The sequence below is a fragment of the Crotalus tigris genome, unplaced genomic scaffold (assembly GCF_016545835.1).
Source record: "Crotalus tigris isolate CLP2741 ecotype Arizona unplaced genomic scaffold, ASM1654583v1 scf7180000018068.1947079, whole genome shotgun sequence".
Taxonomy (NCBI): Eukaryota; Metazoa; Chordata; class Lepidosauria; order Squamata; family Viperidae; genus Crotalus; species Crotalus tigris.
The window spans coordinates 1,481,860-1,494,918 of NW_024096805.1; the positions used below are offsets into that span (position 1 = coordinate 1,481,860).

A 13,059-nucleotide genomic window follows, 5' to 3' on the forward strand; every position below is an offset into this window, starting at 1 on the left:
ATAGCACTTGTCTTTTTCTCTCAGTGACATATGGTAGATAGGTTTTGCAGATTGAAAAATTACCTGAACAACTGGTTATTAAATAAGATTTTCCTATTACATAACATATGCACAATAATTCTTAGGGATGAGCCTAAACCTAATCTAATACAATCTTAAAATACTGGAATCCAGATTCACATTTGGCAAGTTCATTTTGGGAATTTTGAAAGTGATAGTTCCAACAGATTTAGAGGTGTTGACGATGTTGCTGGCCAGTATCTTGAAGCTCATAATGTGCTTGACTTATGCAGTGAAGTTACTAACAAAAGGGCTGTCAGTCTCTTCTGTCAAGGGCTCATTAGAGCATCCTGCAGAGAGAGCGGGATAGAAATGCAAAGATACTCATCGACTTCCTAAAATTTGCTGGACCAAATTCTAATTCCAACCTAAAAGCGATCAACTATTAGCATAAGCTCTTTATTTTTATGCTGGCAAATTGAAAAGCTTCAGGGATTCAAGCGTGACCCAGAGACCTCTAATTTACCAGATTCTGCAATTTACTTTTTTGCTCAAGGAGGTAGGGGAATTGGAGAAATGTAATTCCTTTATCTTCTGATTAATATTCGCCCGAGTCTGATGTCTCTGTGTCTCCTTCCTTTCACTTCCCTGTTGACTCTGTTGGTGAGTCAGACCATTATTTTTGTCACTTGCTTTTATAATGGCTCTACTGCTTTTTTCTTTTTCTTTTTGTGTGACCTAATGTCTTCTCGTTCAGCAGCACCTTGTAATCATTAGGTGACCCCAGTGATCCAGGGAGAAAACAGCAGTACCTGGAGCTGTCTGAAAAATCTTCTGATCTTCACGGTTTTCTGAATCTGATCTGATTTGTTTTTCAGCATTAGAGGGCAGTCACTTCCCAGCATGGATAATAGTTGGGCTTTGTTAACTACCTCAAGCCTGGCCAATTTGCAACCAGGAAGAATTTAAAAATAGAGCACAGGCTGCTGAAAAGCTGTGAGACCTATCCATTCCGGCAGAAATAATAGGGCTAGGGAAAGTGAGAGAGCCTGTCAAACTTTCTGCCTTGTTGGGATCTTTGCCTCCCTAGTCTGTCAGCCAAGGAATCTTTGTACCTTAGCCATAAAACGCTTTTTTGCATCTCGGTGAGAAAGTGATCTGCATCACTAGAATAATATAGTAGGCTTATTTTGTCTGGATGTTGTTTGATGGAGAAGATATTGCGTGCTGGAGAAGACTCCTGCGAGTCCCCTGGACTGCAAGGCGATCAAACCGGTCAGTCCTAGAGGAGATCAACCCTGACTGCTCTTTAGAAGGCCAGATGCTGAAGTTGAAACTCAAATACTTTGACACTAATGAGAAGGAAGGACTCCCTGGAGAAGAGCCTAAGGCTGGGAAAGATTGAGGGCCATAGAAGAAGGGGACGACAGAGAATGAGGTGGCTGGATGGAGTCACTGAAGCAGTAGGCATGAGCTTCAATGGACTCCAGAAGATGGTAGAGGACAGGAAGGCCTGGAGGAACGTTGTCCATGGGGTCGCGATGGGTCGGACACGACTTCGCAGCTAACAACAACAATTGCTTGATGATGATATTATCCATTCAGTCATGTCTGATTGATGATTCTATGCACCAGGTCTCTCCACATCTTCCAATCTTGCACTACTGCTCAGAGTTGTTCTATGCTCAGGCTGTTGTCAGCTGTTGTTCTTTGGTGGCCTGGTTTCCTTCCTAACAGATAACAGATAGTCCTCAATTTACGACCACGGTTGAGCCCAAAATTTATGTGGCTAAGTGAAAAATTCGCTAAGTGAGTATTGCCCCGTTTTACGACCTTTCTTGCCGCAGATGTTAAGTGAATCACTGCAGGTGTTAAAATAAATAACACGGTTGTTAAGTGAATCTGGCTTCCCCATTGACTTTGCTTGTCAGAAGGTCGCAAAAGGGAATCACGTGACCCCGGGATGCTGCCAAACGTGAGTCAGTTGCATATAAATCACATGACAAAGAGGATGCTGCAGTGGTCCTAAAGTATGAAAAATGATCATAAGTTGCTTTTTTCAACCCCGTTGTAGCTTCGAATGATCACCAAATGAACTGTTGTAAGCGGAGGACTGTCTGTATTGCTTGATAAAAATCCAAATGCTTCTTAATGGTATATTGAGGAATGAGGTCAGGGGTCTTCAAACTTGGCCCATTTATGACTTGTGGACTTCAACTCCTCAACTGGCTGAGGAATTCTGGGAGTTGAAGTCCACAAGTCATAAAAGGACCAGTTTGAAGACCCCTGCACGAGGTAGTCAAATAGTTTGGATTCACAAATAAACTAATTTGTCCTCTGTGTCCGTGAATGTCATGTCCTGATTCTGTACCTCAAAAGTTTTTTTTTAAAAAAATGAAATAACCTTAAAACTAGCCATTATTGGTGTATTGTACAAATGCAACTGCATATTCCTTTTACTGAACTATTAAGAATATGGGGTAAACCCAGGCAACATGGTTAATAATAACAACATGTGGATTATTTCTCTTTAATTTGATTGTTAAAAAAAAATCTTAACGAATATTTTTCTGTGTACAACATAGTGTTTCTAATACAGAAGTTATGCTTAAAAAACTTTTGTCATAAATCCTACATTGTTAACAGTGGATCGAAATCAAGATATTGTCCTATATAAATGAAGGCTTTAGCACAGTGATGGCGAAACTTTTAAGGACCGAGTGCCCAAACTGCAACCCAAAACCCACTTATGTATCGTTGGGTGCCAGGTGGGCATGGCCCATTGGCTGGGTGTGGCCCATTGGGTGGGCGTGGCCCATTGGGTGGGCGTGGCTGCAGTGGTAACGGCAGACTGGTTGGGACTAAAAAGTTCGGTCAATCAATTCCAACTTTGTGAGACCTTTTTTTTTCCCTGTGAGAAGTTCAAATTGATTGATTGAACCTTTTTTTCTTTTTGCACATGGCGGCGGAGGCCTAAAGCGAAAAGGTTTTATAAAACCCAGCTGAAGGCCTAGGACTGGGGCGACAGCGCATGTGCCCACAGAGAGGGCTCTGAGTTTGCCACCACGACTTTAGCACAAACAATGCCCCTGTAGCTATTGATGATATATTATCTTTATATTTTATTGGAAGCGCTATTCAGATTTTCTTGTTTTACTGCCCGGATTCCTTAAATAAAGTGCATTTCGCCACAGATTTTAATTTCAGAAGGGCTAACTTGAACCAGCATTGCTAATACATTATTTAAAAAAAAATTGCTTTGTAATAGCTTGCCAAAACTACTGAAACAGGTATGCAAAAATATTGCAAAAGACAGCAGATGAAAAATTGTCAGTTTAAAATGCCCAATGCTCAGAGACCCTTTTTGAAATCATCAGTATTGTGTTTATAAGGAAGAAATATATTTTTTTAATATATATATAGATATATTTTTCTTTAAATGCCAATCGTGAAAACACAGCTAGATAAAACCTGTCCATCTCTATCTGTTTTCTCTCCCCCCCCCCCCAGGTTCTGATGTTGAACAGGATGCTGCTGTTAAACTTGCTCAAGAACGTGCTGAGATAGTTGCCAAGTATGATCAAGTAAGTTTGTGTAATTTTTAAATAATTGTGTCATGGGCTATTCTACTCTCTTGGACTGAGTAATGATCATCCCAGATGTCAGATGATGAACAAATAAAATACACATCAACACCTGCCCCATTATCTCACTCGTAGCCAATCACTGTGGTGCCCTCTGTTTTCTTAATTAGCCATTGTACCAACATGTTGTAAAAGAAACAGCAGGAGAGTGTGAAAAGATTCACTCTAGTTCCAGGTAGGAAACAGCGTCTGCCTTATTTTGTAATATTTTCGATATTGCAAAAGACAGGAGGTTTCTGGGGAGGGGGAAATAAAAACATCTCTTCTGTGATTTTATTTATTGATTAAATTTATATGGCACCCATCTCACTGAGAAGGTGATTCTGGATGGCTTACAAACAATAAAAAGATAAATATAGAAAGAATTAAAATGTAAAGAAATCGTGTAAAAATTAGAGCCGAAGGGATGGGCCGCAAAGGGGCGAGGTGTTTTTATTTTGTCAGCCACCTCCAGCAGAGAGTACCTACATCAGGGTCTCACTTCTGGTGGCAGGATGTTCCACAAGGTAGGGACCACATCAGAAAAGGCTCTTCTCCTTGCCCCTGCCAGCTGGAATTCCTTAGCGATGGGTCCCACAGTAAGCCCTTCTGCCGAAGCAAATGGGGTGAGCTATAATTCCATTAGGGTAGTAAGTGTGAGAGGGACCTCGGAGTCCTAGTAGATAATCACCTAAATATGAGCCAGCAGTGTGCTGCAGCTGCGAAAAAGGCCAACACAGTGCTAGGCTGCATTAACAGAGGGATAGAATCAAGATCACGTGAAGTGTTAATTCCACTTTACAATACCCTGGTAAGGCCACACTTGGAATACTGCATCCAGTTTTAGTCACCGCGATGTAAAAAAGATGCTGAGACTCTAGAAAGTGCACAGAGAAGAGCAACAAAGATGATCAGGGGACTGGAGGCTAAAACATATAAGGGATAGTTGCTGGAATTGGGTATGTCTAGTTTAACGAAGAGAAGGACGAGGGGGGACATGATAGCAGTGTTCCAATATCTCAGGGGCTGCCCCAAAGAAGAGGGAATCAAGCTATTTTCCAAGGCACCTGAAGGCAGGACAAGAAGCAACAGATGGAAACTAACCAAAGAGAGAAGCAACCTAGAACTAAGGAGAAACTTCCTGACAGTGAGAACAATTAACCAGTGGAACAACCTGCCTCCAGAAGCAGTGAATGCTCCAACACTGGAAGTTTTTAAGAAGAGACTGGACAGCCATTTGTCCAAAATGGTATAGGGTTTCCTGCCTGAGCAGGGGGTTGGACTAGATGACCTCCATGGTCCCTTCCAACTTTACTATTATTATTATTACCGTATATGCTGGCATACAAGGCGAGCCGGCATATAAGATGACCCCCGTCTTTGTCGCCGAGCCGCATTCCTAGAACGTCGTCTTATACATCGGAAACTACCAGTATTTCCGGCATATAAGACGACTCGGGGTATAAGACGACCCCCGTCTTTGGCGCCGAGTTTAGCACTTGCAGAAGTCGTCTTATACACCGGCATATACGGTATCTGCTGAGGTAAATTGGATCCATGCCATAAAGGGCTTGAAAGGTAATGACCAGCACCTTGAATTGGACCTGGAAGCAGGCTAGTAATCAATTTATTGAAAACATTTCTTCTTCATCTCTCAAGTGCTTACCCTCCAAGTATTGTATATGCCAAAAGTACATTTGAATGGAAAAAAATATCATGATTAAGTGAGTGAAGCCAACCATAAAGAGATTTAAGAAGGTGACAGTCATCACTGAAGCCTGCTCAGTTGGGGTCTTCCTGTTTTCCCCCATTAAATGGACCCTAATATATCATTTAATAGGATAATAAGCGTGTTCTCTTGAGGAGAGGGTAAGAGATCCCATGAAACAAATAATCTCTTTAGAACAGCATTTTTTTTTCCTAGTCTTGGTCAGGCAATTGGACTTAAAAGTCATAAGCAGAACACAGGCAGTCCTTGACTTAAGACCACAACCAAGCTCATAAATTTCCATTGCTAAGCGAGACAGTTGTTAAATGAATTTTGCCCCCTTTTACGACCCTTCCTTGCCACGGTTATTAAGCAAATCACTGCAGTTGTTAAGTTACTAATATTATTGTTAAGTGAATCTGGCTTCCCCCATTGATTTTGCTTGTCAGAAGGTCAGAAAAAGTGATCGCATGACTCCGGGACACTGCGATTGTCGTAAATATAGAGCCGGTTGCCAAACCCCTGAATTCTAATCACATGACCACAAACTGTAGTTATTTGCTAATATTTCTTTTGTAGCTGAACACGGAGATGGATAATTACTACTGGAGAAACGGGAGGAGCAGTTCGTTAGGCGAGTTCATTAGGAAAAATTATAGTGCAGATACATCCTCCATTGTTTGGCGGCAACCCCCATTGTGTATCTGTTGAGAGAAGGCCTGTGCACACCTATAGATGATTTGAATATGTGTAGTTGTAGATAGCTGTGGGAAAGACACTCGGACCCATGATTCTCCTCAGTGGCGAGATTCAAATACCTGAACAACCGGTTCTCTTACTGGATGCAGGCCTGGCCTTCAAGGCCTAGAACAGACTTCCGGAAGTGGCATCCACGCACTTCCAGTGGGCTGTTCCAGGCCTGGGAGCTCAGGTTTCTAAGGCCTGGAACAGACTTCCAGAAGTGGAATCCATGCCCTTCTGGTGGGCCGTTCTAGGCCTGGGAGGCCTCCTCAAGGCCTCCAAGGCCTAGACTGGACTTCCGGAAGCAGCGTGCGTTCAGCCGGTTCTCTGAACTCAGCAAAATTTAGCTACTGGTTCTGCCGAACCAGTGCGAACCGGCTGAATCCTACCACGGGTTCTCTTCCTCCAGCGTTTGAGGGTAAAAATAAGGAATCGCTTGTGAGGTTCCGAGGACACCAGCAGCTATTGTTACGTGCTGCGCCGTAAGTAGTAAATTTAGCGAGATGAATTAATGATGTGTCTTCTGTGTTTTCTATAGGGACGTGAAGGAGCCCAGATCGAACCTTGGGAAGATGCGGACTACCTGCTTTACAAAGTTACCGATAGATTTGGTTTCTTGCAGTAAGTTTCGCAGCTTGGCAAAGGAATGGCCTTCGTCGTCGGCTTCGTTTTATTTTCTGTCGTGGTTTTTGCATGCCTGTTTAGTCAGCGTATTGATTGCGCGCCTTACAGAAAAATTGCTTGGTGAATAGGGTTGCGTTGGGCAAATAAAATTCAAATGGTCTCGTGCTGTGCTTTTCATTTATTTATGCACAGCATTTTTCTTGGTGATTTAAAATTGATCCACGCTTGGTAATTGAAAAGTATCAGCCTTTGCCTTTTGCTGTATGTAAAATGGCTGTAGAGATGCTTTGTCCAAAACAAAAAGGGACGACACGTTGAGCTGAAGGAATAATTTAAAGATAAAAGCGGCAGTATTTTTTTTAGTTAAATTCTATATTAAATCAGCAGAGTCATCTGAATAAATAGTCCTTGACTTAGGATCAGTCGCTTAGTTGACAGTTTGAAGTTACAACTGACCCCAAGAAGGGCACTTATAACCTAATGGTTGTGCCCCCCCCATTCATGTGACCGGACTTCAGGCCTTTAGCCACATGGTCACAGTTAACAACCGTTTGTCGCTTCCTGCGATGGCGTGACCCTGTTTTTCAACAATTTTGCTATAAATCAGCACTTTTAGCATCAGAAATTTTTGGCAAAACTGCACCATAGTGAGCCAAGGGTTTGCTTGACGGCCTTCACATTTGCTTATCGACCATTGCAAAAGAAATTAATAACAAGTCATAAAACATGACCAGCCTGTTTTTATGGCAGGCTCCATTATGGTCGTAACTTGAGGATTACCTGTATGGAGCCAGATACACATATATGACTGTACAGGTAATCCTCGACTTACGACCACAGTTGACCCCCAAATTTATGTTCTTAGGCGAGACATTTGTTAAGTGAGTTTTGCCCCATTTTACAACCTTTCCTGCCACAGTTGTTAAGCGAATCACTGCAGTTGTGAAGTTAGTCACACAGTTGTTAAGTGAATCTGATTACCTGTGTAGGCCAGGAGAATATGTTTATCTGATCCAGCGGGTTAACATCTTAATTTGTGATATCAAAAGCCTTGGCTATGGCATCATCCTAAGTGTGTGTGTGTGTGCGTGTGCGTGTGCGTGCGTGTGTGTGTGTGTGTGTGTGTGTGTGTGTTTAGGAGTGTCTTGTTTTCATACAAAAGCATTAACAATACTTAGTTGCTAAGGCAGCATGTGCCAGTTCAACTTAGGACCAAACTGATCTAAGTCCAGATTTCTAGTTGCGACTGTGTTTTCTTAGGCAAGTTTCCCACTAATTCTGATTTGTTAACCTGCCTGCTTGTTAATGAATGAGGTAAATAGCTATCCCTTAATGGGATGGATTTATTAGTTGAGTATGGAGGGACATGATAAATAGTGCTTTTGAGGTACTTTGGTATTGTAGGAATAATCTCTTGGTTTAATGCCATTCTCCCCATGGGTGAAATATATCAATTAAGGGGCTGAGAAATGAGTCAACTTTTATTGGTTTTAGATGATGGTAGATGGAATTCTATTCAAAGGATGATTATAACAATTCTCGCCTTTGTGCGAATGTTACAGTAAAATTTTTGCCATCTAATATTCGGTTCCTAGCTATCGCAACTAAATGGTTTCTGGGTTATCAATTATTAAAATTCAATTTTAGAGTACAGCGTTAGGGTGTGCTAGTTGGTTCTGTGCAAGGGCAAAGGGGTTATTCCTCATTCTCTTATCTTAGAATAAAACGGTGAAATGTGGTATTGAATCTAAGATTGTTAAGTGGGTCAGATATGCCTGCACAATGAATGGGGCACCTGATAACATATTACTTTAGCAAAGTTAACACCTGTAATTCGGAAATGGTAAAATTGAATAGCAGCAAACCAGCTGCCTTCTGTCTTGGACAGTGTTCTGTTGGCTTAATTTTGGCCTGCCTTTCCAGGGAGGAATTAATTTATGTTAAAAGTAGCTTTAATTTCCATGAATAATTTATGGAACTGTTCCAAGTCAATCTAATGGTATTGACTGGTACTTAGGGCAGATGAGAGAAATTACCAGCTCACACGATTTTCTCCTTTTCATGGATGACATTCATTACTGCAAGACAGTTCAGGCATGGTATATAAGGTGTCTATAAAGCAAACATGTCAAACACAAGGCCCGGGGGCCGGATGCGGCCTACAAAGTGGTTTCATGTGGCCCGCAAAGCCATCCTGGAAACAGTGAGGGAACGGCCCCCGCTGCCTTGGCCCTGGCCCAGGCCGGCTGGGAGCCAATGTACAATTTTGTGGTGGCCATCTATGCTGAAACGCATTCAGTCTTAGCTCCATAAGCCCCCCCCCCCCGCATGGCCTGAGAGGAACAGTGAGGGTCCTCCAGTGGACCATGCCTTGGCGCTTGCCCTGGTCCCACCCCCTTCTGCCAGAGACCCTCAGATCTATCCCACTCCTGCCCAGGCCCCCACAGGCACCCTTGAAGCGAACGGTGTAGAGCTGGCCACACCCACCCAGTAGGCCACACCCACTACATCCACACCCACCCAGTAGGCCGCACCCACCCTGGCCACACCCACCCGGCCCCCTGAGGGCAACCGCAATGCTGATGCGGCCCTCAGTGAAATTGAGTTTTGACACCCCTGCTATAAAGGGTTGGACTAGAAGACCTCCAAGGCCCCTTCCAGCCCCCATGATTCTGATTCTCTTTTGAGCATCATATGAACTGATGTCTGTGTGGACCCTTTGCGATACTTTCCCCACAATTATTGATCAGCAGATAAGCCAGCAGAAGGAACAAGACTGTCCTTCTGCTTTCCTCTCTTGTTTATAGGCTTTGGGGGGGGGTTTCTCGTTGGTTGTTTGGAAAAAGCTGGCGGTAAAATGAAACCAGACTTCAAGGGGCACGGTGGCTGGATACCATCAAAACTGACATCAGCCAGAGCATAGAAAAACGTGAGGAAGCAGTGCAAGACATGGTAAAACCTGACCCATAGAATTGCCAAGAATTGGACAAAACTGCGTGGATAACATCATCATCATCATCATCACCATCATCATCATCATCATCATCCTCTAGTTGGTTGTTTTACCTAGAAAAGATGGTGCTGGATTGGATGTCCTTTTGGCCAGATTTAGCAGCTCTTCTTCCTTTGAACTTCTAGGCAGAAATCAAAGCACTCCAGCCTATAAAGATGCATGTTTTATTAGTTGTTCTATTGACTGATTTCTAAAGCTGGACGTATGTGCTCAAACAGTAACGGTGTCTGAGTGAATGGTCTATTGCACCTGCGGTGGCTTTGAAAAAGAGGTTGAGACCCTAGAAAGAGTGCAGAGAAGAGCAGCAAAGATGATCAGGGGTTTGGAGGCTAAACCACAAGACGAACGATTGAGGCTCAACAAAGAGAAGGACCAGGGGTAGTATGATAGCAGTCTTCCAATATTTGAGGGTCTGTCACAGAGAAGAGGGGGTCAACCTATTCTCCAAAGCACCTGAAGGCAGGACAAGAAGTAACGGACAAAAACTTACCAAGGAGAGAACCAGCCTAGAACTAAGGAGAAATTTCCTGACAAGGAGAACAATCAATCAGTGGAACAGCTTGCCTCTGGAAGTTGTGGGTGCTCGCTCCATCACTGGAGGTTTTCAAGAAGAGACTGGTCAGCCATTTGTCTGGAATGATATAGGGTCTCCTGCTTGAGCAGGGGGCTGGACTAGAAGACTCTCAAGCTCCTTCAAACCCTACCATTCTATCTTCTGTGAAATTATATCCTTCTAAAACAGTGGTTCTCAACCATTTTAATGCCGCGACTCCCAACCGGTCGTAAGTCGAGGACTACTCAACCGGTCGTAAGTCGAGGACTACTCAACTGGTGCAGCACCGTTTGCAGAATGGGACTTTTGGCGGGCTCAGCAGGGCAGAGACAGCCTGGACAATTCCTATTGGCTTTTGAAAGCCAATAGAATTAGACTCTATTCAAGAGAGTCTATTCTATTGGCTTTCAAAAGCCAATAGAATAAAAAGGAGTAGCACAGCTAAGGAAAAGGGGGAAAAAATGGCGGACTGTGTTGTTTGGCGACCCCCGTGAAATGGTCGTTCGCCCCCAAATGGGGTCCCGACCTACAGGTTGAGAACCACTGTTCTAAAAATCAAGATGCCGTAGTAGCCTTCTACAGTAATGCAGCTCATGGAACTGCTTGGAAGAGGACAATGTACAAGTTCACTTGAGTCCATGTTGAAGCACTTGATGAGACTGTCTTTCTTAGCGAGGATTTGTTTTCAAGGAAGGAGTCGATTTTCTCCATTTTAATCATTTTTTCCCCCCTTGGGAAGGAAAGTGATTCTCTTTCCCTGCTCCCTTGGTTTAGAAGCGTGTGCGCTTCAAAATATGAACTTGTCCTTAGAGGATAAGCTTATCAAGAAACTGGATTGATCCCCTGGAATCAATGAGAAACAATTCAGCAGAAGAGGATATGTTAACAACGCAGCCATCCTTGTCTGGGAAAAAAAAAATGAAGCCCACCATTTTGAAGAAGAAAAGGACATGCCTAAGAATTTAACCCATCTCTATGGGAAATGTGGGACTTTCTCCATGATTTTAACTAATTTGTATTTAATTGTTATTCTCTTGAATTTTTTTCAACAAGCCCATAGCATTAATTTTGGCAGGGTTTTGTTGCTTTTCTTTGTTTTCTTTGCGCATGCCTTTAAGTCAGTTTTTCAATACCGGTGACTGCCTGGACTAGACCTTGCAGTTTTTTTGGGTAAGATGTTTTCGAAGTGATTTCTTCGGTTAGGTCTACAACAGGGATGGTCAACTATGGCTCAGGGCTGGCTCAGGAATTCTGGGAGTTGAAGTCCACTGGTCACAAAGTAGCCATAGTTGACCACTCCTGGTCTACAGTATCATTCAATCCTCTGTGGCCATTTGTGGAAGCATTGTTGACCATCTTATTGACATGTACTAAGACGTATTATGCATTTCAGGCAGTAGAAATCTATTTTCCATCTTGCCAACGTGGTGGTGGTGGTGTGTGTCTGTGTGTGTCTCTGTGTGTACTACATGTGAATGTCTTCTTGTTGACTAACAGCCTGAAGCTGCGATGAGTAGCAAGCCATTAAAGGAAAGAATCTGTAAAATCTCCAGTTGCCTCTTTGCTGTTACAGCCCTTGATCTGGTCAATGCTGCTGTAATCCAGTGAGATCTGGAAGGTCACAGTTTCTCTCCTGGAATGTCTTAGCCGAGATTGGTAGCATTTTTGCAGGATCTCCAAAGAAAGCTCTGTTGTCCTCTGGGCCTTATAAACTGGAGATTGTGGGTATTGAACTGGAAACCTCTGCATCTAAAATAAGAGCCCTATCTCTGTATAAACAGCTTGCACTTCTATTGCAGAAGAAAGGACAATACAGAGAAAATAGACTTGTAAGGGACTTTGGAGATCTTCTAGTCCACGGGTGTCAAACTCGCCATGTGACGTGTCGTGACTTTTTTCTCATTGTCAGAGCTGGGGTGGGCGCGACCTCGGCATGATGCAACCAGCCCATGGGCCGGTACTTTGACACCCCTGTTCTAGTCCAACCCCCTATGCAAGCAGGAGACCCTTTATCATTCTGGACAAATGGCTGTACAATCTTTTATTGAAAACCTCCAGTGATAAGAGCATCCACAACTTCTGAGGGCAAGCCATTCCCTGATTAATTGTTTTCACTGAGAGGAAATTTCTCTTTAATTCTCAGTTGTATCTCTCTTTGATAAGCTTCCATCTCTTACTTCTTGTCCTGCCCTCAGGTGCATTGAAGTGCAGTCAACCCCCTCCTCTCTGTGACAACCCCTCAAATATTGGAAGAGTGATCATGTCACCCTAGTGCAGCGGTTCTCAACCTGTGGGTCGGGACCCCATTTGGGGTCGAACGACCATTACACGGGGGTCGCCAAACAACGCAGTCCGCCATTTTTTCCCCCCTTTTCCTTAGCTGTGCTACTCCTTTTTATTCTATTGGCTTTTGAAAGCCAATAGAATAGACTCTCTTGAATAGAGTCTAATTCTATTGGCTTTCAAAAGCCAATAGGAATTGTCCAGGCTGTCTCTGCCCTGCTGAGCCCGCCAAAAGTCCCATTCTGCAAACGGTGCTGCACCAGTTGAGTAGTCCTCGACTTACGACCGGTTGAGTAGTCCTCGACTTATGACCGGTTGGGGGTCGCGGCATTAAAAAGGTTGAGAACCACTACCCTAATGACTGTCCTTCTCTTTGTTAGACTAAACATACCCAGTCCCTGCCATTATTCATCGTATGTTTTAGCTTCCAGTCCCCTAATCATCTTTGTCGTTCTTCTCTACCCTCTTTCCAGAGTCTCAACATCTTTTTTGTATCACGGTGACCAAAACTGGA

The 13,059-nt window shown here is 43.4% G+C and overlaps 1 protein-coding gene across 8 annotated transcripts in view; it reads left to right on the top strand.

Annotated features, from left to right (window-relative positions):
• The window catches only part of USP6NL (USP6 N-terminal like), a 139,273-nt gene that overhangs the window by 75,483 nt on the left and 50,731 nt on the right, over positions 1-13,059 (top strand). For all 8 annotated transcript variants that reach the window (XM_039347402.1, XM_039347403.1, XM_039347399.1 and 5 more), the window contains 2 exons: positions 3,511-3,584; positions 6,611-6,693. In XM_039347402.1, the coding sequence (XP_039203336.1) occupies positions 3,511-3,584; positions 6,611-6,693 (157 nt within the window). The remainder of the gene's footprint in view (positions 1-3,510; positions 3,585-6,610; positions 6,694-13,059) is intronic.